This window comes from Salmo salar, chromosome ssa12 (assembly GCF_905237065.1).
Source record: "Salmo salar chromosome ssa12, Ssal_v3.1, whole genome shotgun sequence".
NCBI classification, from domain to species: Eukaryota; Metazoa; Chordata; class Actinopteri; order Salmoniformes; family Salmonidae; genus Salmo; species Salmo salar.
Window position 1 is genome coordinate 24520538 of NC_059453.1, and position 27250 is coordinate 24547787.

Below are 27250 nucleotides of genomic sequence, written 5' to 3' on the forward strand. Positions count from 1 at the left end.
TGGCAGGAGTGCGCAATGCTGGGGAGCCTGGTGCCTTCGAGCTCCAGGGGGGGACGATTGGGAGCAGGCGTGACAATTGTGAGCCGTCCTCCCCTCGGCAGCCTGCACTGGCATACAGGTAGTTTAAGTTATATTCCCAATGCCTCGCTACTTTTATAGCCTCACTACTGTATATAGCCTGTCTTTCTACTGTTGTTTTATTTCTTTACCTACCTATTGTTCACCTAATACCTTTTTTACACTATTGGTTAGAGCTTGTAAGTAAGCATTTCACTGTAAGGCAGTGTTGTATACCTGTTGTTTTCAGCGCACGTGACAAATAAACTTTGATTTGATTTGATTAGACTGAAAGGTTGTGAGGTTGATCAGCCCACTGTTATTGTTCCAGATGAATGTTGGGAAAATACTAGTAGACAAGGCAGTGGCTTTGGATGAACAGTTAGAAAGCTTGCTGAGGAGAGTGGTCTGAGGGAGTTGGAATTTGGCCCTTCTGTGGTGATGGGGGATGTTCCTCCGTGGTTACTACTGGCTCTTATTGTTGATCTAACCTTGGGGGGGAAAAAATTAAGATTGGCCCGATGTCAGTGGTATAGGGAAACTGGTTGACAATTACATTGGTCGACGCTGTTATGCATTTTTACCGCATTTCCCAGATGGCTCCAAGGACCCAGATAGTGGTCGCACAGGAGGAGGTGTTTACTTTCCTGTATTTGATGTGCAGATACAGTATGTAGAAGACAAACAGATGAACTGGCTGTATACTCTGTTGGAGATAGTAGCTGCCCTCCAGTGCAGTGGAGGATGTTCAACCTGTCCGAATTGTGCTCAGATTTTTATTTATTTCATCTTTATTTAACCAGTTATCCCAGTTGAGAACAAGTTCTCATTTACAACTGCGACCTGGCCAAGATAAAGCATAGCAGTGCGACAAAAACAACAGCACAGTTACACATAAACAAACGTACAAACGACAAACGTACATAAACAAAACGTACATAACACAAAAGAAAAGAAAAATAGAAAGATCTATGTACAGTGTGTGCAAACATAGAAGAGTAGGGAGGTAAGGCAATAAATAGGTCATAGAGGTGAAAATAATTACAATTTAGCATTAATACTGGAGTGATATGTGCAGATGATGATGTGCAAGTAGAGATACTGGGGTGCAAAAGAGCAAGAGGGTAAGTAATAATATGGGGATGAGGTAGTCAGGTGTGCTATTTACAGATTGGCTGTGTACAGGTACAGTGATCGGTGAGCTGCTCTGACAGCTGATGCTTAAAGTTAGAGAGGGAGATATAAGACTGCAGCTTCAGAGATTTTTGCAATTCGTTCCAGTCATTGGCAGCAGAGAACTGGAAGGAAAGGCGGCCAAAGGAAGTGTTGGCTTTGGGGATGACCAGTGCAATATACCTGCTGGAGCGTGTGCTACGGGTGGGTGTTGCTGTGGTGACCAGTGAGCTGAGATAAGGCGGGGCTTTACCTAGCAAAGACTTATAGATTACATTTTGTAAATGACATCACCGAAGTCAAGGATTGGTAGGATAGTCAGTTTTACAAGGAAATGTTTGGCGGCATGAGTGAAGGAGGCTTTGTTTGCGAAATAGGAAGCCGATTCTAGATTTAATTTTGGATTGGAGATGCTTAATGTGAGTCTGGAAGGAGAGTTTACAGTCTAACCAGACACCTAAGTATTTGTAGTTGTCCACATATTCTAGGTTAGAACCGTCCAGAGTAGTGATGCTAGTCGGGCGGGAGGGTGCGGGCAGCAATCGGTTGAAGAGCATGCACTTAGTTTTACTAGCATTTAAAAGCAGTTGGAGGCCACGGAATGAGTGTTGTATGGTGTTGAAGCTCGTTTGGAGGTTTGTTAGCACAGTGTAGATACTGTATGTATTTACTCATTTATCTTATGGAAAATGTAATAGGAGTTATCTACTAAGTAGTTATTGATAGTTTTTTAAAACTTTTGCAAATGTATTAAAAATCAAAAACGTAAATATTTCATTTGCATAAGTATTCAGACCCGTCGCTGCACAGCTATTTTCAGGTCTCTCCAGAGATGTTCGATAGGGTTCAAGTCCAGGCTCTGGTTGGGCCACTCAAGGACATTCAGAGACTTGTCCGAAAGCCACTTGTCTTGGCTGTGTTCTTAGGGCGCTCTGGAGCAGGTTACTCTCTCTACTTTGCACCGTTAATCTTTCCTTCGATCCTGACTAGTAACCCAGTCCCTGCCGCTGAAAAACATTCCCACAGCACAATGCTGCCACCACCATGCTTGACCATAGGGATGGTGCCAGGTTTCCTCCAGACGTGACGCTTGGCATTCAGGCCAAAGAATTTAACCTTGGTTTCATTAGACCAGAGAATCTTGTTTCTCATGGTCTGAGAGTCTTTAGGCAAACTCCAAGCGGGCTGTCATGGGCCTTTTACTGTGGAGTGGCTTCCGTCTGGCCACTCTACCATAAAGGCCTGATTGGTGGAGTGCTGCAGAGATGGTTGTCCTTCTGGAAGGTTCTCCCATTTCCACAGAGGAACTCTGGAGCTCTGTCAGAGTGACCATCGGGTTCTTTGGTCACCTCCCTGACCAAGGCCCTTCTCCCCTGATTGCTCAGTTTGGCTGGACAGCCAGCTCTAGGAAGAGACTTGGTGGTTCCAAACTTGAAGTATGATGGAATCCAATGTGTTATTGGGGACCTTCAATGCTGCAGAAATGTTTTGGTACCGTTCCTCAGATCTGTGCCTCGACACAATCCTGTCTCGGAGCTCTACGGATAATTCCTTCGACCTCATGGCTTGGTTTTTGCTCTGACATGCACTGTCAACTGTGGGACCTTATAAAGACAGGTGTGTGCCTTTCCAAATCATGTCCAATCAATTTAATTGACCACAGGTGGACTCCAATCAAGCTATAGAAACATCTGTAGGATTATCAATGGAAACCAGATGCACCTGAGCTCAATTTCGAGTCTCATAGCAAAGGATCTGAATACTTATGTAAATAGGGTATTTCTGTTTTTCTTTTTTTTTTTGATAAATTTGCAAACATTTCTAAAAACCTGTTTTTGCTTTGTCATTATGGGGTATTGTGTGTAGATTAACGAGGACAAACATGTATTTAATCCAGTTTAGAATAAGGCTGTAACGTAACAAAGTGTAGAAAAAGTCAAGTGGTCTGAATACTTTTCGAATGCACTGTATATAACAATGTAGAGTTAATGTAAACCGTGATTGACCACACATTCCAGGACAGTAGGTGGCGGCATGCACTTTAAACCTTTATTTGCGGGCCGCTACTAAACCATGGAAGAAGTAAACGTCATTTGACCGCGCCATCTCCACAAACAGGCACATTTCAATGACAACCTGCATATGTAACATATATTAATTACAGAATAATAGAGCCAAATAACTATTCACTTAACAATGCAGCGAGCCGTTTTTGCACATATTGCATTGCATGACTGGACGCATGTTTTCAGTCCTTTGAGGATACGACAATGTTGTTTGACGCACAGAGGTAGGCACTCAATGCTCAAAACAAGTCTGTTCAGTGTTCATACATGATTGCTGACCTACGAGTGGCTTAGCCAGTCATATATAATTTGTCAGTGGTCAGTTTCTGTCTTGCTTGCATCCTCATAGCAGCTCAAGTGAGCTTTGCAGCTAGAGCTAGTTATTAGCTAACGTAACGTTAACTAACTTAGCTGGCAATTTCACCTTTTGTTTACATGGTGCTTTTGTAAGGGGTGAGACACTTCAGTCGTTATAGCTATGTTGTTCTGCAGAAGAAGAAAAAACTGTAATGCAGGTGACATGTTCGACTGCAAAGTAAGATAGCTACATATTTTAATAAACTTTTTCGTCCTGTTTAAAGCACTACCAGTACAGCTCAGTTCTCGGGCATACAGTGTGATACCGCCCCCGCGCGACGAAGCAGAGAAGGCTTTGCTGCACAGTATGTTGCGGGTGGACCACGCAGGGGAATACGGTGCCAACCGCATCTACGCCGGCCAGATGGCAGTGTTGGGAAGGACACAGACAGGACCGCTTATTCAGGTATAGGTAGTCTGCATTACACATGCACAGATGTAGCTACTTTTCTTGCAGACGACAATAGCCTAACTACTTTATTATTATTTATTTTTTTAGATGAGTCACTATTGGCTACCATTCCAGTGTCCCCAAAGTTAACTTTATGACAACAATTAAAGTGAATGGATGTAATCATGTTGTCAGTGCTTGGTGACCCACAAAAACAAAATGTTGACATTCCAGCATCCTCAATTATATATTCATATTCACTATGCTTCAAGGAAATGTGGGATCAAGAGAAGAAGCATCTTGCCAAATTCAATGAGATCCTTGCAGAGAACAGAGTTCGCCCAACGTTGCTGTTGCCCCTCTGGAACGTTGCAGGTTTTTTACTAGGTAAGGAACAAGACAGTCAACAGTTGTCACATATGCCTGACAAATAAACACAGGGAATGGATGTATATTTTACATTCTAAAATAAGTAGCCTAGATTTAATGAATTAAAATGGGTCTGTAGGTAAGTACTTAAAAAGTGCCATTGTAATGTATACTGTGTCTGTGAGTTCTGTTGCAATGAGACAATAATCCTATACAACAGTATGATACATGTGGTACTCGGGGGATAGACCATATTCTGTTGTGTGTCCCCCCCAGGAGCGGGCACCGCTCTGCTGGGTAAAGAAGGGGCCATGGCCTGTACTGTGGCTGTGGAGGAGAGCATCTCAGAGCACTACAACAGCCAGATCAGAGCCCTCATGGAGGAGGACCCAGACAGATACGTAGAGCTGTTAAAAGTAAGATAAGGAACCATCCCTCATACCATGGGCCCTGGAGTTTTTCCTGACCAGGAACAACTCTGTGTTCTATCAAGAAAAATGATGTGCCCCACCTAGGGCTCTTACTTGGGTTACAGTAGCTTCTATAGCCACAAAGTCAGATTCCACAGCCACAAAGTCAGGTCCCACAGCCACAAAGTCAAAATGTAGGCTTTTTGGTCTTTCATTTAAGGTTAGGCATAAGGTTAGCAGTGTGGTTAAGGTTAGGGTAAGTTTTAAAATCAGATTTTAAGAAGAGAAATTGTAGAAATGGGTGGGATTTATGACTTTGTGGCTATAGAAGCAAGTGAGGACCCTCGTACTTTCCTGGTCAGGTAAAACCCTACCCCTATAATTTACTAATGCATACTGTACTTTGTCTTGATTTCTGAGAAGTGAATGTGGCCATTTATTTTCCATACAGTTAATAAAGGAATTCCGAGATGATGAGATGGAACATCATGATACAGGACTGGAGCACGATGCTGAATCTGTAAGCCCTCTTTCCCACTTTGATCTTTAGGTTTTACTCCATTTAATCCTTTGCTTAAGCTTCAGTTGTTATTCTGTTATTGACAACAGCTATGGCTGGTGGAATGAATCTTAATTGAGTTCAGTTCTAATAATAATGAATCATAAATTTGTTACATTTCTAAAGCGCTTTCCATAGAATCTCAAAGCGCCTCGAGCAAAAATCAAGGAAGCAATATGTCATGATTGGTCAATAATGATGTTTTTGTGCTTTGTTGTTGTTGCATAGGGATGTCTCAGTGTTTCCCAGTCTTTTTATGGTGTGGTTTATTGTCCCTAGATCATTATGGGTTTTCCTTTTAAATTTGTTCCATAAAAACAAGGAATTCCGTCTCATTATCTCCCACTCAAATGCTTTGATTCCTCCAAAACTGGGTCATGGTGGGAAAGATTGTCTGCGGCTTGGGAACACTGTGGTGTTACATTCCTTCACTGTTTACTGTCAAACGTCATATACTTTGAACTCTTCTGATAAAGGTTTTCTTGTGTTTTCTTTCTTTTGTTTTAGCTACCCGGATACAAGCTTTTGAAGAGTGCAATACAACTTGGCTGCACAGCCGCAATATTCGCGTCTCAGCGCCTATAAAGTAATAAATAATTCAGTTTCCCAAAGATGGTTTTCAAAATAATATAATGATTTAAGTGATGTAAATGGATATGTAAATTGTATTAGTAAAGTGAACCTGGCTACTTTATACAATGTAATAGTCAGTGCACTTTTCCAAAAAAAGGACTCCCATAAAAATAGATGTGTTTTTTGTCCAATTGTAACCTAGATGTTGTCATTTACTTCAATGCTAGCACTAACAGCCAAACCATATAGGTACCAGCTCAATGCTGAAACCTCTCTGAATTGGCATCCTAGAATAAGCAAGTTGTCATAGAGATATTGGTGGGAAAGTTGGTGTAATTCTACCCTCTGTCTGGTCTAGGTGATGGAGATAGTGTGTTATCCTGCTATACTAAGGTATTGTGGTCATCACTGACAGAGCTGGAACCTACCTTCCTTATCTACTTCATTTTCTAACATAATTGATACTAAGTAATGAACTACATACTGTAATTACCTATCTGTTAGGTTGAATTGTTTGAATGATTAATCACCTTTCCACTGCACCCCCCCATGCCTTTGTTATTCCCCGAAAGATAAATATCTAACATAGCTCTAACGAGGACATATCGATATTGGCATTGTCACGCCATCACCATACCTTTCAACAAACTATCCTCTTTCACACATTATGTGTCATAAATCACAAAGAACAATGGCTTGTCAGTCCAGATGAATGGTTAAGCCTCTTACACAGCTGTTCCAGTACATTAGATCAGAGTGAAAGAAGGCTTGACAACTGATGGGTGCTGGCAGGGGGTCTAGCTAATCTATGCTGTTCAGCACTGCAGAGAAAAGTGTTCCGGTGGTTCAGTTTACTCCCCAGAGACCCCTGTATTGACTATAGGGATTGAAGTGTCCTTATAGTATGTTATGTACTGACCTAGTGCCTGAGATCTGCCCTAGCCACTTCAGATGCAGTGTATAGTACACATCAGTTAGCACAGAGAGATGTATTGACCTCCATTCCACGTGCAATTACGATAGAATGTAAAGTAGCAAAGAGAGAATACAAAGTAGCTGCGTTGTTGTTGGTGCAACAAAGAGGGTCTAAAGGAACAGTGTGATATCTTGTTTTTGACGTATATTATTCTTGGACAGTACCGATCCTACTCTGGCTCTGTGCCTTGTATGCGAGGGTGTCTCTGGCATCCAAGCCACAGCCCACTTATGTGTTTTCTGCCCCTGCAGGCGCAATGAACGGCCCGCTGAACTGTTTCTGCTCCTGTCGCCCCAGCCAAGGCCCATGAACAGCCCACTGAACTGTTTTCTGCCCCAATGTCGAGGGACGTGCTTTTGTCTTGACATGAGACTACTGTAGATGTCTGGAAAAATCTGACTAACTTTAATTTGGAAGTGTAATGTCCCTTTAAACTTCACTAGGCATTGTGTGTGTCAGTGTGTGTTTCGTCACCTGTACCCCAGCTTTTTTCCCACTGAGGAGTCATTTCTCACTGGGGCCAGGCCGCTGGTTCTCAGGCAGGGAGTTATTTTACCCAGCATGAGTTCAGAGGAGTTTTTTTTAGATGGGGTGGGTTTATGTATCAGACCTGACCCTAAAGGTTAACATGCTGTAACTCTGCTCTTTTTGTCCCCTCTGCCTTAAAAATAGCCCCTCCTCCCCTCATGTAATGCACTGAGCGGGCCGGCTGGCACACACCCCAAGATGGACAAAACTACTCAAACGTATTACGAGTCCTATACCGGGAACACTTTACATTTACATTTTTAGTCATTTAGCAGACGCTCTTATCCAGAGCGACTTACAGTAGAGTGCATACATTTTTAAATCATTTTAAACCTTACCCGTCCACCCAGCGTACTATTAGCAGTCCGCGATGACTTATGACGACACAGAGACACGCATGTATGTACAGTTGAAGATGGACGTTTACATACACCTTAGCCAAAAACATTGAAACTCAGTTTTTCACAATTCCTGACATTTAATCCTAGTAACAAATCCCTGTCTTTGGTCAGTTAGGATCACCACTTTATTTTAAGAATGTGAAATGTCAGAATAATAGTAGAGAGAATTATTTATTTCAGCTTTTATTTCTTTCATCACATTCCCAGTGGGTCAGAAGTTTACATACACTCAATTAGTATTTGGTAGCATTGCATTTAAATTGTTTAACTTGGATCAAACGTTTCGGGTAGCCTTCCACAAGCTTCCCACAATAAGTTGGGTGGATTTTGGCTCATTCCTCCTGACAGAGCTGGTGTAACTGAGTCAGGTTTGTAGGCCTCCTTGCTTGTACACGCTTTTTCAGTTCTGCCCACAAATCTTCTATAGGATTGAGGTCAGGGCTTTGTGATGGCCACTTCAATACCTTGACTTTGTTGTCCTTAAGCCATTTTGCCACAACTTTGGAAGTATGCTTGGGGTCATTGTCCATTTGGAAGACCCATTTTCGACCAAGCTTTAACTTCCTGACTGATGTCTTGAGATGTTGCTTCAATATATCCACATAATTTTCCTCCCTCATGATGTCATCTATTTTGTGAAGTGCACCAGTCCCTCCTGCAGCAAAGCACCCCCACAACATGATGCTGCCACCCCCGTGCTTGACGGTTGGGATGGTGTTCTTCGGGCTTGCAAGCCTCCCCATTTTTCCTCCAAACATAACGATGGTCATTATGTCCAACAGTTCTATTTTTATTTCATCAGACCAGAGTACATTTCTCCAAAAAGTACGATCTTTGTCCCCATGTGCAGTTGCAAACTGTAGTCTGTTTTTTTTATAGCGGTTTTGGAGTAGTGGCTTCTTCCTTGCTGAGCGGCTTTTCAGGTTATGTCGATATAGGATTCGTTTTACTGTGGATATAGATAGTTTTGTACCTGTTTCCTGCAGCATCTTCACAAGGTCCTTTGCTGTTGTTCTGGGATTAATTTGCACTTTTCTCACCAAAGTATGTTCGTCTCTAGGAGACAGAATGCGTCTCCTTCCTGAGCGGTATGACGGCTGTGTGGTCCCATGGTGTTTATACTTGCGTACTATTGTTTGTACAGATGAACGTGGTACCTTCAGGTGTTTAGAAATTGCACCCAAGGATGAACCAGACTACCAGTACACCTCCAATTGACTCAGGCTAATTGACATCATTTATCAGAAGCTTCTAAAGCCATGACATCATTTTCTGGAATTTTCCAAGCTGTTTAAAGGCCAAGTCAACTTAGTGTATGTAAACTTCTGACCCACTGGAATTGTGATACAGTGATTTATAAGTGAAATAATCTGTCTGCAAACAATTGTTGGAAAAATTGCTTGTGTCATGCACAAAGTAGATGTCCTAACCGACTTGCCAAAACTATAGTTTGTTAACAAGAAATGTGTGGAGTGGTTGAAAAACGAGTTTTAATGACTCCAACCTAAGTGTATGTAAACTTCCAACTTCAACTGTATGTATGTAGGTGAAGTATTTTTTTTGGCATGATGGGATACACAAACTGACATGGATTGGTTTGCTCTGTGACCTAGTCCCATACCCCCCCCCCCTCTTCCTTGGTACTATGTTCTCATGTACCTTTTAATACCTTATGATATGACATCATAAAGATACAAGTGTACCTATCTGAACCGCCAATGAGTCTCTTTCAGTATTATTAATACTGAAATACCCAAATAGGCTACCCATCATCAATCATAAAGTTCCTGCTTTAGCTCTTGTTGCAAAACAGTCTATAAATGTGAGGGCTGGACAAACAAAGCGTCTCTGCAAGTCGTGCATTTGGCAAACGCTGCTAATAGGCTTACGGATATCTGGCAAGAGAATTGCTAATTAGCTACTAATATACACCAAACAAAAATACACTATAAACGCAACTTCTTCACCTGCGGGATCGTCTGAGACCAGCCACCCGGACAGCTGATGAAACTGGGTTTGCACAACTGAAGAATTTCTGCCCAAACTGTCAGAAACCGTCTCAGGGAAGCTCATCTACGTGCTCGTCGTCCTCACCAGGGTCTAGACCTGACTGCAGTTCGGCGTCGTAACTGACTTCAGTGGGCAAATGCTCACCTTCGATGGTCACTGGCACACTGGAGAAGTGTGCTCTTCATGGATGAATCCCGAATTTCAACTGTACCAGGCAGATGGCGGACGCTGTGTATGGCGTTGTGTGGGGGCGAGCGGTTTGCTGATGTCAGCGTTATCAGTGCCCCGTGGTGGTAGGGTCATGGTATGGGCAGGTGTAAGCTACAGACAACAAACACAATGACATTTTATTGATGTTAATTTGAATGCACAGAGATAACGTGACGAGATCCTGAGGCCCATTGTCATGCCATATATCCGCTGCAATCACCTCATGTTTCAGCATGATAATGCATGGCCCCATGTCGCAGGGATCTGTACACAATTCCTGGAAGCTGAAAATGTTCTTCCATGGCCTGCATACTCACCAGACATGTCACCCATTGAGCATGTTTGGGATACTCTGGATCGACGTGTACACAGCATGTTCAAGTTCCCGCTAATATCCAGAAACTTAGCACAGCCATTGAAGAGGAGTGGGACAACATTCCACAGGCCACAATCATCAGCATGATCGACTCTATGCGAAGGAGGCAAATGGTGGTCACACTAGATATTTTTAAGGTATCTGTGACCAACAGATGCATATCTGTATTCCCAGTCATGTAAAATCCATAAATTACGGTCTAATTTATTTTATTTCAATTGATTGAATTCCTTTATATGAACTGTAACTCAGTAAAATCTTTGAAATTCTTGAATGTCGCGGTTTATATTTTTGTTTAGTGTATGTGTTTATGACTTTGCAGCTTTGCACATGGTTTCATGTTTTTGTGCAACAATTAGGAGTTGAATGTCATTGGAATAGTGATAATAAACTCAGCAAAAAAAGAAACGTCCTCTCACTGTCAACTGTGTTTATTTTCAGCAAACTTAACGTGTAAATATTTGTATGAACATAAGATTCAACAACTGAGACATAAACTGAACAAGTTCCTCAGACATGTGACTAACAGAAATGGAATAATGTGTCTCTGAACAAAGGGGGGTCAAAATCAAAAGTAACAGTATCTGGTGTGGCCACCAGCTGCATTAAGTACTGCAGTGCATCTCCTTCTCATGGACTGCACCAGATGTGCTAGTTCTTGCTGTGAGATGTTACTCCACTCTTCCACCAAGGCACCTGCAAGTTTCCGGACATTTCTGGGGGGGATGAGCCTGCAGGAAGGGTACCACATGAGGGAGGTGGATGTCTTCCCTATAACGCACAGCGTTAAGATTGCCTGCAATGACAACAAGCACAGTCCGATGACGTTGTGACACAACGCCCCAGACCATGACGGACCCTCCACCTCGGTGTAACTCTTATTCCTTCGACGATAAACGCGAATCCGACCATCACCCCTGGTGAGACAAAACCGCGACTCATCAGTGAAGAGCAATTTTTGCCAGTCCTGTCTGGTCCAGCGATGGTGGGTTTGTGCCCATAGGCGACGTTGTTGCCGGTGATGTCTGGTGAGGACCTGCCTTACAACAGGCCTACAAGCCCTCAGTCCAGCCTTTCTCAGGCTATTGAGGACAGTCTGAGCACTGATGGAGGGATTGTGTGTTCCTGGTGTAACTCGGGCAGTTGTTGCCATCCTGTATCTGTCCCGCAGGTGTTATGTTCGGATGTACTGATCCTGTGCAGGTGTTGTTACACGTGGTCTGCCACTGCGAGGACGATCAGCTGTCCGTCCTGTCTCCCTGTAGCGCTATCTTAGGCGTTTCACAGTACGGACATTGCAATTTATTGCCCTAGCCACATCTGCAGTCCTCATGTCTCCTTGCAGCATACCTATGGCACGTTCACGCAGATGAGCAGGGACCCTGGGCATCTTTCTTTTGTTGTTTTTCAGAGTCATTAGAAAGGCCTCCTTAGTGTCCTAAGTTTTCATAACTGTGACCTTAATTGCCTACTGTCTGTAAGCTGTTAGTGTCTTAACGACCGTTCCACAGGTGCATGTTCATTAATTGTTTATGGTTCATTGAACAAGCATGGGAAACAGTGTTTAAACCCTTTACAATGAAGATCTGTGAAGTTATTTGGATTTTTACAAATTATCTTTGAAAGACAGGGTCCTGAAAAAGGGAGCGAGAATGCATGTCCTGCTATTATGGTTCCTAACTCTTCCCATGTCTACGTCCTGTACATTCTTGCCAGGCTTACTAGCTTCAAAATTAAAGAAGATATTTTGGTTTTTACAGACATGACATTTTCTCTTTGTCACAGCGAGAAATAAAAAGTATGTTGCATACTATTTATTGTAACAGGAAGTTACCACCTATAGATAAGCTGCATGAGACAGTTGGGTTCTATCAATAAGATACATGACCCATTTGGTGGGGCTCTGGGGGGGACTTTTTTGCGACTAAAGTTTGATCGTCTCATATTATTTCTGTTCCAGATTAATAGTGTTGACAGCTTTATAGCCAAAATGCAAGTCTTTAAAAAAAAGCAACAAGTGCACAACTGCATTTTTGGCACAGCTTTGGGTGACAAACTTGCTGTTAAATAAAAACATGAGTGACGACTCAGTCATGATGCAGGTGTTAATTACAGTTAACCCTAAAACCCAACGTCTAAATTAGCACCTGTTTTCCAAATTAGCAACGATACTCGATAAGCAGTGGGATTTCGTTACGAGTCTACGACTCAAGCAGAAATACATTTTTTTTTTATGACGCGGCGTAACATTCTTCATTGACATTTTACATAATATTATGAAGCTATTTTTAGCTTCCAAACATGGCAATCAGGAGAACTGTGGTTGAATTGTTCGGCTTCTTCGCCTACATTCACCTCAGAAGGAATCTGCTGATATATCGACCGAGAAATCAGCAACAAGAATTTGAAAATAGCAATAAAACTCCCGAATGGGACCGTGAATAATCAAGGCTGTAAATTTTGTGCATGTGGACAATATAAATTCATATAAGTCATAAAAGCTTTCGGATGCAGAGCATATTGTTCCTTGACCTAGATCTACAGGGTTGTCCATCACCTGCCTTGGGATAAAATCTGACTGACATTGATCATACGGTGCCATTCTCTCAGCAGGATCACAGTAGAGCTCAGTTTTGAAATCCACACTATCATACTACTAAGAATGTGTGGATATTGGAACATAACCGGAGTCTCTTGATATGAAGAAGCCACTCGTTAGGTTAAGACCCTGTTAATTTATTTGTGGATTCAAGAGGCTTCCCAATGGACCATCTTAAGCTCCTAAAATGTAGTAGAAGTTTTGAGGCGATTGGTATTTTCCAGCCTGTGATATACTTGGTATTTACCTTAATAATAAATAAAAATGTTGTTTCTTTGAGATTCTTTGAAACAAAAACAACTTTGTATCAAAATAACATTTTCAACTTTCCCATTATGCTGTATGTTGATACTTTTTGGACATTGACTTTTATGCCGAACAAACCTATGCTTCTGATGTTAAATTAAAGGTAGCACCTCCTATCTGTCTTCTTTGTCTACATTTTTCTGGTTAATTTACGTATTCTTTGTAAAGTTATTGGGTTTTATCTGTTTTAAACATTGCGAAACCAGGTGCCAGTCTTGGTACTGTAATGGGGGTTTTACTGGCCTAAGAAAATAATTCACGATTATTTTCAAAGACTGACTGACTTTAAAATTAAACATATATTTTACACATCTTGTAACAGTTGCATTGATAGATTAAGGCTATAACAAGGGCAACTAGCCAATCATATTTTGTTTTGTTTGTATCACAACATCAGTCATGGGAGAGTCCCTCATTTATGGGAGAGTCCCTCATTTATTATCAGAGCGTACTAGCACAGATGCTAGCTGTCACGTTACCATAAATTCAAGCAGAATTCCTACGCGGTGTTTGTATGTTCGAATTCTGTTGTTGTTTGTCACAGCATTCATGCCTGCAACCTTTATGAGAGCTTCTGAGAAGCGAGGGGCCATTAGCTTGATCTGAGCCAGTGCAGCGCTGAACACAATGCTGTTGGACAGTAGCCAATTCTGTACACAAATTTGGTTGACAAAGTAAAAAATTTTTTTTTTTATCTATACTGCCTGTTTTAGCTGGACGTGGGAGTGAAAGATGACAAGCGGGGCTCACATGTTTTTTTGAAAGATACCGTACATTCATACATAAACTGACTTCTCTTTCCAGTAAATGGTCAGACTGGTGGGTCCCCTCCCTCTCCCTGTGAAAGCGGGGCTCTAGAAAAGCTGTGCCCACGTGTCCACACAGTGGGGAGCCACAACACATGATGTAAAGAACTGACATCACCTCAGCAGAAATCCCTGATTTACGACCGCCCCGACATGAGCTGACATCACCTCAGAACTGACATCACCTCAGCAGAAATCCCTGGTTTACGACCGCCCCGACATCTACCAGCTCCAGAGAAATCCAGCCAAGGTCATGCTCTGTATCTGGGTTATATGTTGCCTATGAAGCGTTTAGCAGGGTCACATAGTCATAGTGGATGGATGCTGGGGTCAGGGTCAAAATACATTTGACTCTGGCTTAGGGTTCCTTTATAGTGTGACATCATTGCATATTTGTCAATATATATTACATTTTCTAAGATCAGTTACTAGTAATCTTTCACTGTGAGGATTATTACTGGTGAACATAGACTTTGAACTATTGTTATCAAGCATCATCAGACAAGAGTTGAGAATATGGTTGAAATTAGAAGGTTTAATATTAACATCAATCTACTTTTACAGATTCAGGACATTAACATTAACTCCCAAGACTCCGATAGCTCTCTAATTCATTGGTGGTAGCAATCATTACGTGTGCTTGTCCTTAGCAGCCAGGCCTGGGCAGCTGTGTTGGCAGTTGGCACCCTGTGTTGTGGATCAGCTGGGGAGAGGCTTATGTGAGGGCCAAGGCCCTGCTGTCTGCTTGCCTCTGAGAGTAGCGTGACCCTGCGGGCACATACATCAGCACAGTGACAGGCTGGGTGCTCGGCCGCTCAAGCATGACTCCAAGGCCACGTTGCTGCTCCTCTGTGTCATGAGCCCCAACGACTCTTCAAGCTATTCACTGAAGCATGTCCCCAGGCCCCCCTGGGACCCTGGCAAGAGGACAATGACCTGGGCAACAGGAGACCGTTCATGGTCTCGGCAATACTCTGCTAGTAAATTTACAAATACAATTTCTCTGATTAATGTGGTGTTTTTGGTACTAGGTGTGCCACAGGGCTCGGTTCTTCACCCAATTAATAAATACAAAATATTCCTTGACAATGGTGTTTGCTTTCAAAGTTTCATTTGTTTTGACCCTTTTAGGGTCCAGTGTAAGTTGCGTCAGACAGAATTGGTATTTTATTGTGTTTTCATTGAGTTTGTTTTGGTTTATTGGGTGTTTTTTGGTAAACGGTGGGCCACAGGGCTCGGTTCAAGACCCAATTGATACATTTTCGAAACTTTTTTTTGACAATAGTATTTGCTTTCAAAATGACATTTGTTTTCACACCTTTAGGTTCCAGGGTATGTTGCATGAGACCAAAGAGGCCTGTTCTTCTGAAGTCATGGAGTTATACCCCCTCTCTCTGTCTTGCCTCGTTCTTTACTCACACTACAGTTGCTAGCTGGAGGATAGGGGGTGTGCAGTTCATCATCTAGTGATGAAATCTGTTCTGGCAAAGATGCGCTAGGCACGCAGACGATGGGCTGAGAGGTGGGTGCATTAGATGCACCCCTCTGTGGCCTCTCGCAGACCCACCATACCTATGGGCCTACAGTATGTCATGCCACCATGTCTATGGCCGTTACATTACCCTGCTCCTGAAGCCGATCCCGTTCTCAGTGCTATCAGTCCCCTCCATCCATCACTCTGACTGGTTGACAGTTTGCAGAAGGTTGCCACGCAAGGCCTCTAAACACCTGGCTCTAGTCGAGGGCGTTGCCCACTCCACCTGTTAGTCCTCTTTAGTGGCCGTTTCACACTTTGCACCAATCCCGGTCAAGTCCCTTCTGTCGACTGGGCTGATTGAAGGGTGAGTCCTGGCAATGCTGTTTCTCACTGGGCTCCATTGCTCTCCGCTGAGCCCGGCTTTCATGCAGCTCGTAAACATGCCGCTCTCCTGGCTCATCAGTCACGGGCCTCTCCCCTCACCAATGCCCTACAACGCTGGTGACAACACTGATATCAGGATGATGTGGTAGCAGATTGCCAATTTAAGCTCCTGTGTGGTTTGTATGTCACTGCGGCTAGTATTCACACCCACAGAGCTTCTGTATTCTGTCCTCTTACAAGTTGACTTCAAGCTGCTATGAATACTGTTCACCGGCGGACACCCATGTGGCCAGCATATGGTGGGCATTTACTGCCCGTGTGCTTGATTTTGAAGTTGTTACCAGTGGGTCATAACCTTTTCTGTGTTGTGGTGTGTCCCCATAAAATGTGGTGTATGTCAATTCTTTGATGCTCTCTGCCGACAGATATTCTAGCTCGCCATCAGCTCACTGACACTGGTGATGACACACATGCTCAGCAGACAAAGTGCCCTGGACCACCCAAGCTTTAGGTGTCTATAGCCTGACCTTGAAGATGCGTAGGGTACGTGAGAAAAAAACAACACAGGGAGAAAGTATGCCTCTTATGTGCTCAGGGGTCAAGCTTCTAACCCTGCTAGTGTTAAGTTCAGCAAGGTCTTTACGGCCTCGGCACATTCTGTGTGAGGTTATGCTAAATGTTTTTCTTTACAAGTAAAGTGCAGTAGGTAATGGAGTAGGTAATGAACCTCGGAGATGTGTGTGTGTGTGTGCATGTGTGTGTGTCCTCACTGTGGTTTGGGGAGGCTTGGCCCCTGACCTCTAGCTGGTTCAGAGAGTTGAAACCAACATGGGGAGCCGAGAACATTGAATGTGCTTTCGCTATTGATCTGAAGCCCGTCCGTGTGTAAAAAAATGATCATCTGTCGAATCCCATATCAAAGAAAACAAAATAGCAGCAATGCCATCTCGAGCACTCTGCTCAAGGCGTTCTAGCGAAAAGGTGATAGATTTACAACAAGTTTTTTCTTTCGTTTCTCAGCTATTTGAGGTATCTGTTAAACAGATTGTTGCATTGATTTCTGGGAAGACAGATGGTTGTGTGCATGCTTTCAAGACGACCGAAGGAATGAAGAAATTGTTCAGCTCAGTAGATCAAGTTCAGAATAGCGGTGTCATTAGATTTCATTTTATTGTTTTGACACATACGTTCTCGCAGACATATTTTCACGTATGTTCCTTCTGGCATAACTTGAAAGTAAAGAAAATGCTTTAGAAGAAGCTTTCTATTGAGAAGTGAGAATGTGAATCAGAATGAGATAAAAAAAATACCTTTCTAGAACATGCCAAAGCAATAAGACTAACTATAAATGTCTGATTTTATACATAACATTTAGTTTACGAGACACACCAACATTTCTGGATATAATTGATGTCATTTCTGGATATAATTGATGTCCTTGACTAATAATGTCCTGTACTATGTATTATGTCATGTTTATGTGGACCCCAGGAAGAGTAGCTGATGCTTTTGCAGCGGCTAATGGGATCCTAATAAGTACCAAAATACCAACATTTCTGGATATAGTTTCTGTGTTGTAGATACACCTGGATTACTGTCTGCTGTAACTGTTTGGTGTATAGTGTGCAAACACAGCACAACCCTTAGCCATTTAGATGAAGGTACCCGGCACTCAGTTAAAGGAATAGTGAGAGTGTTTTGTAGGTAGTCGAAACGCTAATGGTCTAGGCTGCCTAGTGCTGCGATCAATGCTTTTGTGTCAAATATCGTATGTAACTATCCCATGCCTCTCTCCAAGTCCCCAGCCCCAGTCCCAAAATCCCCAGCCCCTATCAAAGTCCCTTAAACCCAGCCTCTCTGCTGTCTCTCCCAGTCCCAGGGCCTCATTAAGGGACTTGATTGACACGTCAGGATGGTGTGCATTTCATTGATGAGAATTTTAGAGGTCAGGCTCGTGAACTTCTTCTGTACTGATCAGTACGTCACCCCACAGCTATCCCAGGGAGGACGTGAGATCGGTTTCAAATACCCTGCCTCTTCCCTCAGTGGCAAACCTTCTGTCCTGTCCAGGAGCCCCCAGCCCAACCTGGCCCCCACAGGAGCACAGCGAAAGGTAAAGCAGCTCGCAGCCGGTCGACTACCGCCATATCGTGTAGAACTTGGATTTACTTCTGTACTGTGCGTATGCTGAGATCTGTAATATATGACTTGAGAATATATTGCGTAGGGTTTAAGGGGATTTGGGAATTTTACTGGTTAATGCTTTATTTTTTCAACAAATATTTGCCTGGAAATAATATAGGAAGATATTACGGTCACAGTGGGTACTTTTCGGTGCTTCTGTAAACAGATTTGGTAACTACCAAATTATACATAACGTTTCTTGCTTTAACGAAACCCAAAGAAACAAATTATTATTATTAGTAAACAATAATGTTATAGCTTTACCCTATGTTATTTATATTTAAATACAGAGCCAGATAATATATGCACTGTAAAATAATCCACAACCCTCAATTGTTTTATCTCTCAATTTCCTGATGATTATCCTTATATTTGTTGTAATATGGGTTATTGTGGGTCTTTTATCATTCGTATGAGTCATTTTGTAACGCTTTTAACTGTCACTTATCCTATTCAAGTCTCACACAATATAGGCTACCCCAGCAGGTGCAGTAATAACAGCAACAGTGATTTATACTCTAGACAGTTATATTTCAAGCATTGTTTCAGAGTGTTTCAAGCCAGACAATGTTTTAAGATGAATAACCCTTCACGATTAGAAAAGGTTTTGATGGCAGTGTTTTGCACGCAATGCTTTTTGGATGGCTTTAGCTCGATGCTTTGCATTTTAATTCTCTGTCATAGAATGATGATGAGTTTGACTAAAAGTAAAATATATACATATTAAATTGCACAGATTGTAAACTTTTAATCAATAAAATACTTTTATATACTATTAACATTAATAGCCTTCATTCAACACATGTTATTTTCTTATTGTTCTGTTGAAACGTTTTACTGTAGTGGATTGATTTAGCAGTTTTATGAAAGCAAAGTAAAACACATATACATAGCTACAGTCCACTTCACATAACTGTTATTGCTGTCATTTGTTTACCAACACATTTCCTCCAGTTGGCAAATTGAACATTTGAGGTCCAAAGGATAAAGTGCAGCTTGATAAACATTAATTTAGAGCTTCTATGTATATCATTAAGCTGGAAACCCATCGCTCAACAAGACAGCCACAACGTGCTTTTGCCACGTGCATCAACCACTCTATACCCTGGTGTATGTCCTCTGGATCTTTCAACATGAGGTCAACACACAGGGGTTGTGCGGTCTTGTCGGAGTGTGTTTGAGCTTTCTGCTCTACTGACCTGCGGTGTACATGGCACCCAAAAGGATTATGCTGCAGATATGCCAGCCATGTAGGTGTTTAAATCAAAGCACAGGCGAACAGAGGGTAGAGGGGTGGATGAGAGGAGGGGAGAGTAAGGGGTGAGGGACGTATAGTTTTTTCTTGTTGTGGGACTGGGTCAGGTGGGTGGATGTGTGGGTGTGGGTGTGGGTGGGGGTGCTTGAAATATGTCCAGCAGAGCGTGTGTTATCTTTTCTCCTCGCCACTAACCATCCAACACCCTCAGCGTGTCGTCACATCTCACAGTCAGAACCTGGCGGCAGCTCAATGGGAATGCTGGGAAATAGGATCCATATGGTGGCGCTATAAAGTGCACCGCCAACCCAGAGCCTTTACCAAAAACTGGCCACGCCGTCCTCAACGCCAGCATCCATTCACCTACAGTCTCTCCTCACCTGTCTCCTCAGTAGCACCGCTGCTCTGTTTTACCCAAGGATCCTTCCTCACACGTGACCTTCTTCAGGACTGGATACTGAGAGGGGTATGTTGATTTTCTGTGGAATTGAATGGATCCTGATTGTTATTGATCATTGCTTTATACTATTTTAACTTTTGAAAAGGATGTTTGGTATTTTAAGTCAATTTGCCTAACATATCATTAACCTTCATTCATTTTGCAATGCTGGCGCCCAATTACTCTAAACCAAACTGCATCTCTCGCCTATACCATTGAGTAAGGATGGCGTGTTTCAGTGTCTATAAGTTGAGTGTTTTATGTAGCGTGTTTTGTGCTCTCCTCTTAGGCTGGATTGACTATGAAGATCCTGGGCCATGTGGTTTTTCTGCTGCTGATAGGGGAGATTTGTTGCCAGAACAACCGCAATGCCAAACCTAGTGGCAAGTCATCTAAGAAGAACCAGAACCAGGGGGCCGAGGCAGCGCAGTCGGCCCCAGAAGATGAGCCCCATCCTGGTCCAGTGGAGTCGGGCAGGGAGGGTAACTCTGGAGGTCGGGCGGCAGCCCAGCAGTCAGCTTCACAGAACAACAAGGCTTCAGATGATATGAAGCTGCATGTCCTCAAGAACACTCAGGTCACGTGCAACGATGGAACAGCGGCAGGGTAAGATGCTCTGGAAAACTATTTATGGAGGCAAATGATGGCTGTTTAGATAATAAAAAAGCTCTAGAGATTGTCTTATGTCCTGAGTACAATCTATCAATTTTAGAAAAAATGGATGTGATAAGGAATCATATAGTGCCGTGAAACACTGAAATAACTATTCAGTTGTTCATGTTTTTGTATTTATCAGTGCTATTACAGCTGTTATTACACTGTAATGTGTTTTGATATTAGATACAGTAGTAATCTAGTCCTCAGTTGTCAGCTATCTAAGTTGGTGACGGCAAGTGGTAAATGGTTTTAATTACTATCAAAGGACTTTGAATTAGAGTTTGTGGTTGAACTTTGAAGAAATAAAAGAATTCAGGAATTGTCACATACTTTATGGTACTTAGCATCATTTTTTTGATAAGGAGTTACAATGATGAGTGATTATGGTTGGAGGATCGGCCAACACATGACCCTATATAGCAGTGTTCTCTTGGTTTCACCATTCACAGCCCTTCATCCATGTTTATTTGTGGTCCACAGGTTTTACCTAAAGGAGTTCAAAGGGAGTAAGCGATGGCTGATATTTCTAGAAGGTGTGTATTTTAAACTCATCTGGTTAATTTGATCTTGAGAGGTCAGCGTGTGGCATGTTTGCGTGACGCCCTCATCGGCATCTGGACCGGTGGTCATCTCCTTTCCCTTTTTCGTCTTTTTCGGCGGCTGTCTGTCACTCTGATTGGACGCCTCCTCTGGCATTCGCCCCTCCGTCGCTATGGGATATTTATGAGGATTGCGTTGTGACATCACACGTGTATTCTGAGACCTAGAACCGGATGTGTCACATCCTCTAAGAACAAACATTTCAGCCGGTTGAAATGTCCCAACGTACATATTCTACATCAGAGGTACTTTGCTGTTGGATACAGGTCAACAAGTACCAAGATGTCCACTCTTTTATACGGCAAGTATCTGATTAGGTCACAAATGCCACAGTTTGTTAAATTGCGTATTTTCTCAGCAGGTGGTATGGCTCCAAAAGACTTGACATACATTTTATTTACATTTTAAATATGCATATAAGCATAGGTATGGTTAAGATTATAGCTCAACCATTAATGGACCCCAGGTGGGATTTTAGGAAGAAGTTACATAATAGCTACCAATTTATATCCCTGCCGTTTCTATTCAACAGTCCATTGCCATACATGTGCATCAGACCCCACAGACACTCCGTCAGTTCTGAAGCCTGGCCAGAGGCTAGCAGATGGAGCTGCAGGTGGATGCCTCAGTTACCCTCCCTCTCCCATTCCTCTCAGGCCTCTGAAATGGGCTAACAAGGGGGTCTCCCTTTCTGAGCTTCTGAAACCGGATGTGAGAAGCTAATATTAGTGTCTTATTTTTAGGCGGTTGGTGCTGCTACAACAAAGACTCCTGCGATACCAGATATAAAAATATCCCGCGACTCATGACCTCATCCGACTGGCCCCAAACGCGCAAAGGTAGGTAGGGGTCCTTCTGTTTTAGAATGCATCCTCCTCATCCATCATACATGTTTTACATGGGCGTCCATGTTTGGTCCCATTCCCAATATACATTGTGTCATGGGTTGTTGATTGTCATATGACATCAGTGTTGTGTCCTACTGTATGTCCAATGAGAGGTCACCACTGTCTCTGCTTGACTTTCTATTGCTTGCTTTACAGGAAGTGGAATATTGTCAGCCCAGGCGGAAGAAAACCCTCATTGGTATAACACTAATATTGTGTAAGTATGCTTGTTAACACGCTGGTTATTGTATTTTACCGGTACATGTTGTCCTACATACTGTACTGCTCATACTGTACTGCTAACTGAAGTTCTCAGGATCTGTGTGATTGAAGAAGCCAACAGGAGGCTGAGATGATGAATATCAAACATGACAGGTTGCTTCACAATGAGGGATGGACCTCTCATGTAGATGCCATTAATACTATTACATATATACATGAATACGTGTGTGTGCGCGAGTGAGTGTGTGGCTCCGACCCAGCTGTGTATCTCCTCTTCTGCAGATTCATCCCGTACTGCTCCAGCGACGTGTGGAGTGGCACAGGGCCCACAGCCACCAAGGAGAAGAGAGGCCCGGGAAAAGAGAAGGAGAAAGATGCCAGTAGGTCCTCTCACCACCAGCAGATCCTCATTATTTTCCTCAACACCAAAGCCATTTCAATATGGTGGTTTGTTCTATTGATTGCATATCTATGTTTCCCTCCAGTTGAGTATACATTCATGGGTTCCCTGATCATCCGTGAGGTCATCAAAGACCTAGTCCCTAAAGGCATCAAACAGGCCAAGGTTGTCATGCTGGCTGGCACAAGGTGAGTTCCTCTCCTCTGCTTTGGGACTGTTCCCAATCTAGCCCCGTTGTCTGGCACCGTCTGTCTCCGCTACCCATCTCCACACACTCACACACATTGACAGAGTGAGTCTATTTTAGGACGTCCTGTAACTGTTGTCTACCATGAAGATGTTTACGAACTCCGCTGTCCTGTATTGGCCGTAGAGTGTGGGACAATGACATAATGTCTATTAGGGGCCTCTTCCATAAAGGATGACACAGTTCTGGAGATTCTTCCCAGGTTAGCAACATGTTTGGTGGGACACCCTGAGGACTAAAACAAGAACACACAGTTAAGTCTGACTGTGACAGCATAGCATTATTGTGGCTAGCTGTCGGCCATTTTGGCTCCAATTGGCAGTGTGCCAATGCGGGGAAACGGTCACGGACAGACTTTTTACCCAGTTTCTTTGCTCCCCTGCAGTGCTGGAGGGACGGGAGTGCTACTGAACATTGAGAGGGTGTCCAGTCAGCTGGAGCAGCTGGGGGCAGAGGCCCAGGTTCGAGGCCTGGTGGATTCGGGCTGGTTTCTGGAGAGTAAACAGCAGAGGGTTCCTGACTGCCCAGACAGTGTCTCCTGCTCACCTGTAGATGCCATCAAGAGAGGACTCAAGTAAAGCACATCTGTCTCTCTCCCTTCAGCTTATCCATGTCTCTATGACCTTATAATGACAGATGCCCTGAACAAAGCATTGCATCTCATCACACTTGTAGCTTTATTTCCATTGGCTTGAAGTTCACCAATCATTTAAGCATATAACAGTTGCCCTGTCTATGTTCAATGCGCACTGGAAGCCATTTTTCTTCCAATGGCTGTTTTCTTAGGCTGTGGAACGGGGTGGTCCCAGACAAGTGTCGGCAGCAGTACAAGAAAGGAGAGGAGTGGCAGTGCTTCTTCAGCCACAAACTCTACTCCTCCCTGACCTGTGAGTGTCTTTACTACCTACCATCATCTTGTAAGAATGTATCTTTCATCTATCAAAGTTGAAGGGTCGTGAATCAGAATGCTAGTAAACTTTATGTCCATCATGTTACCCATCAAGATACCAATAAATGTTACATCCCTCATGTTACTCAATAAAACACAAGCAACACCCTAACTCTGTTCTCATACTGTGTGTGTGTGTGTGTGTGTGTGTGTGTGTGTGTGTGTGTGTGTGTGTGTGTGTGTGTGTGTGTGTGTGTGTGTGTGTGTGTGTGTGTGTGTGTGTGTGTGTGTGTGTGTGTGTGTGTGTGTGTGTGTGTGTGTGTGTGTGCGCGCGTGTGTGTGTGTCATAGCCCCTCTGTTTGTGGTGCAGTGGCTGTTTGATGAGGAGCAGCTGAGGGTGGAGAATATCTACCTTGGGGGTCAGACCCTGTCAGAACAGCAGTGGACCTACATGCAGAACCTGGGAAAGGATATCAAGAACTCACTCAAAGATGTCACGTAAGTGTGCAGCTGCAGCGACGGAAGTGACTGTGGAATGTGGTAGACAGCTGAGATTGAGAATGATCCATGACATACAGGCCAAGAATTCACAAAACCTACGTTTCGTGATCAAAACAAGTAAGAGCACCTTCCTAATATTGAGTTGCACCTCACCTCTTGCCCTCAGAACAGCCTCAATTCGTCAGGGCATGGACTCTACAAGGTGTCGAAAGCGTTCCACAGGGATGCTGGCCCATGTTGAGTCCAATGCTTCCCACAGTTATGTCTAGTTGGCTGGATGTCCATTGGGTGGTGGACCATTCTTGATACACGCAAACCCAGCAGTGTTGCAGTTCTTGACACACTCAAACCGGTGTGTTTTTTTGTCACCTACTACCATACCCTGTTCAAAGGCACTTAAATGTTTTGTCTTGCCCATTCACCCTCAATGGCACACTTACACAAACCATGTTTACATTTTCTTAAGGCTTAAAAAAAGTAATTAACCTGTCTCCTCCCATTCATCAACACTGATTGAACTGGATTTAACAAGTGACATCAATAAGGGATCATAGCTTTCACCTGGATTCACCTGGTCAGTCTGTCATGGAAAGACGAGGTGTTCTTAATGTTTTGTACTGTCAGTGTATACTATTGATCAGCTGAAATGGAAAATTAGCAAAAATGAATCAACAGCAATATTCTCCATATGTTCCCAACACTATCAAATATGTCACGCTGCTCAGTGCTGACGTTATGCTGTGATGTGTGTTGCAGGGCTGTGTTCGCACCCTCCTGCCTGTCCCACACATTGATCACTAAAAGGTAAGGACATCTGACTCCCCGGGGGCCTGAAAAGCACATCCACTGTCCCCTCTACCCCTCACCCCTACCCTGACCCATCTCTACCCAGTGAGCTCATGCTACTCCTTTTGTGTAGCTCGTTCATCAAACCGCATTCTGCGTGTCACTGAATGACATTTCACACTTTCACTAACCCCCCCAGCACACTTTACACACACACCCACACACACACACACATACACACACACAAACGCACCCACCCACCCACACCCGCACGGACGCACACACACACACACACACGCACCCACCCACCCACCTACATACACACAAACGTGCACAAACAAACTCAGCGCTTTAAGCAAGCAAACACATACACACTTAAAAGGGAACACACACACACACACACATACACTCATAAAATCACACACACTTAGCACACACACCTCTCCAGCTGGACATAGGGTCAGTGACAGGGCAGAAGGTGGAGCCTATGTTACGGTAAAGGGCAGGGTTGGAGATGGGAGGAGTGATTAGCTCAGGGTGTAGGGGAGGAGCTGGTTGCCTAATCATACTAGCGGGAGGTAGGTGGATCATATTTTCACAGTTTTGTAATCTAATGCAGGGCTATGTTGATGGTAGTTATGGTGGTGGTGTTGGAGGCTGGACACAAGGAGGGCACAGCTGGGGAACCAATTGAGACGCAGCCTGCCAAGGCAAACTGCTTGTGAGAAGATACAGGGCTCAAGTGGCACAACATGCTCTCTCTCTTCTCACAGTTACCTACTTCAATCATCTCCCCTTTCTCTGGCATCCATTCACTCCCTCTCCTCTCTCTCTCTCTCTCTCTCTCTCTCTCTCTCTCTCTCTTTCTCCTGCCCTCTTGCTATCTCCCTCCCCTTCTCTCTCTCTCTCCCTCCCCTCTCTCTCTCTCTCTCTCTCTCTCTCCCTCCCTCCCTCCCCCTCTCCTTCTCTCCCTCGTTCTTTATATTAGTAACTGGATGACGTTTCAAGTCAAAGGCACCACCCTGCCCCGGGCTCTGCAGTGCTGGGATAAGAGTTTCCAAGAAGCCAACCGTAACAGCAAGACCCCCCTGAAGGGCTGTCCCTTCCACCTGATCGACACCTGCCACTGGCCCCAGTGCAACCCCACCTGCCCAGCCTTGGTGGACCAGGCCACCCAGCAGGAGCTCACCCTGCTCCAGATGTTAGTGGGCATGGGCCTGGACCTCCAGAAACTAGGCCTGGACCTCAGGAGGGACAGTAGCTCTATAACTAGCATGGTCAGTAACGGTGGCTAAGACAAGGAGTATAGAAGCCCACTCTCTGGCTTAGTAAAGGGTCATTTTTTATGAGTTATGACGTAACCATGAAAGGTACAGAATCTGGTTACTTCTCTTGTGCCGCTCAGCCATTCCATTGTGCTCCACTGTTACCATGCCGTCTTGACCGGTGGGTATGTCACTGGGCTTACAGTATGTCTGTCTGTAACGTTACAGTTTGTCTCCAGGGTCCCTCTCCTGGACAGTTTAAAGAGGGGAGGGGAGTGATTCCAGTTTATCCCTGGGTTGTGTCTCACATTTGATTTGATTCAAGGGAGAACGAGGAGTGCCAGATACCTGTAGCTAACCAGTCAGACACCAAACCTGCAACACACTTTCACCCAACTACATGTACTATACAAAACTTCAACAACATTTTGTGAAGTGAATCGTACTGCTTTTGAGGATTTTTGAATAAGCTATTGGCACATTTTATCATCTTGCCAACATAGGACTGGTACAGTATTCAGAGGAAATGTACATTTTAATGTAGATGGTTGACTGGAAGGATATATTATATGAGTCTGCTATTTTAGATCCATGGCCAAGCTCAAACACTGCCAGAGAATGAAGGACTGTCTTGCAAGGACACTTGCAGTGCCTAGACCATTCTCTAGCTTTTATTGAATGTGTTGTACACACACACACACACACACACACACACACACACACACACACACACACACACACACACACACAGCCTACAGTTTATATTGCTCACATTTCTACTACTGCTGCAATTACAATATTGACTTTATATATATATATATATATATATATATATATACTTTATAATATTGTATATTATCAAGAGAAGGTCGTGACCATCTCTTCTTTCT

At 43.5% G+C, this 27250-nt stretch overlaps 2 protein-coding genes across 8 annotated transcripts; both read left to right on the forward strand.

Moving 5' to 3' along the window:
- On the forward strand, positions 1 to 18048 carry LOC106564609 (5-demethoxyubiquinone hydroxylase, mitochondrial). Of its 5 annotated transcripts, none has more exons than XM_045691149.1 (8): positions 1 to 118; positions 3878 to 4059; positions 4317 to 4431; positions 4690 to 4829; positions 5275 to 5343; positions 5890 to 5968; positions 6314 to 6348; positions 18022 to 18048. In XM_045691149.1, the coding sequence occupies exons 1-6, from the start codon at positions 16 to 18 to the stop codon at positions 5965 to 5967; spliced, it is 687 nt and encodes a 228-aa protein (XP_045547105.1). In that variant the 5' UTR covers positions 1 to 15; the 3' UTR covers position 5968; positions 6314 to 6348; positions 18022 to 18048. The 5 variants fall into 5 exon arrangements, with proteins under 5 accessions (XP_045547105.1, XP_045547103.1, XP_045547104.1 ...); XM_045691147.1 differs by lacking the exon at positions 18022 to 18048 and adding an exon at positions 7183 to 8083; XM_045691148.1 differs by lacking the exon at positions 18022 to 18048 and having other exon boundaries at positions 6314 to 6544.
- On the forward strand, positions 18028 to 27180 carry LOC123725465 (carboxylesterase notum2). 3 transcript variants are annotated; one of them, XM_045691145.1, is made up of 13 exons: positions 18028 to 18141; positions 19860 to 19933; positions 20196 to 20512; positions 21044 to 21096; positions 21907 to 22002; positions 22207 to 22267; positions 22555 to 22652; positions 22758 to 22860; positions 23305 to 23493; positions 23706 to 23806; positions 24159 to 24306; positions 25066 to 25113; positions 26084 to 27180. In XM_045691145.1, exons 3-13 carry the CDS (start codon positions 20208 to 20210, stop codon positions 26388 to 26390), a joined length of 1509 nt encoding a protein of 502 aa, XP_045547101.1. In that variant the 5' UTR covers positions 18028 to 18141; positions 19860 to 19933; positions 20196 to 20207; the 3' UTR covers positions 26391 to 27180. The 3 variants fall into 3 exon arrangements, with proteins under 3 accessions (XP_045547101.1, XP_045547102.1, XP_045547100.1); XM_045691146.1 differs by having other exon boundaries at positions 18030 to 18141; positions 19863 to 19933; XM_045691144.1 differs by lacking the exon at positions 18028 to 18141 and having other exon boundaries at positions 19697 to 19933; positions 26084 to 27179.
- Positions 27181 to 27250: the final 70 nt, after the last annotated feature.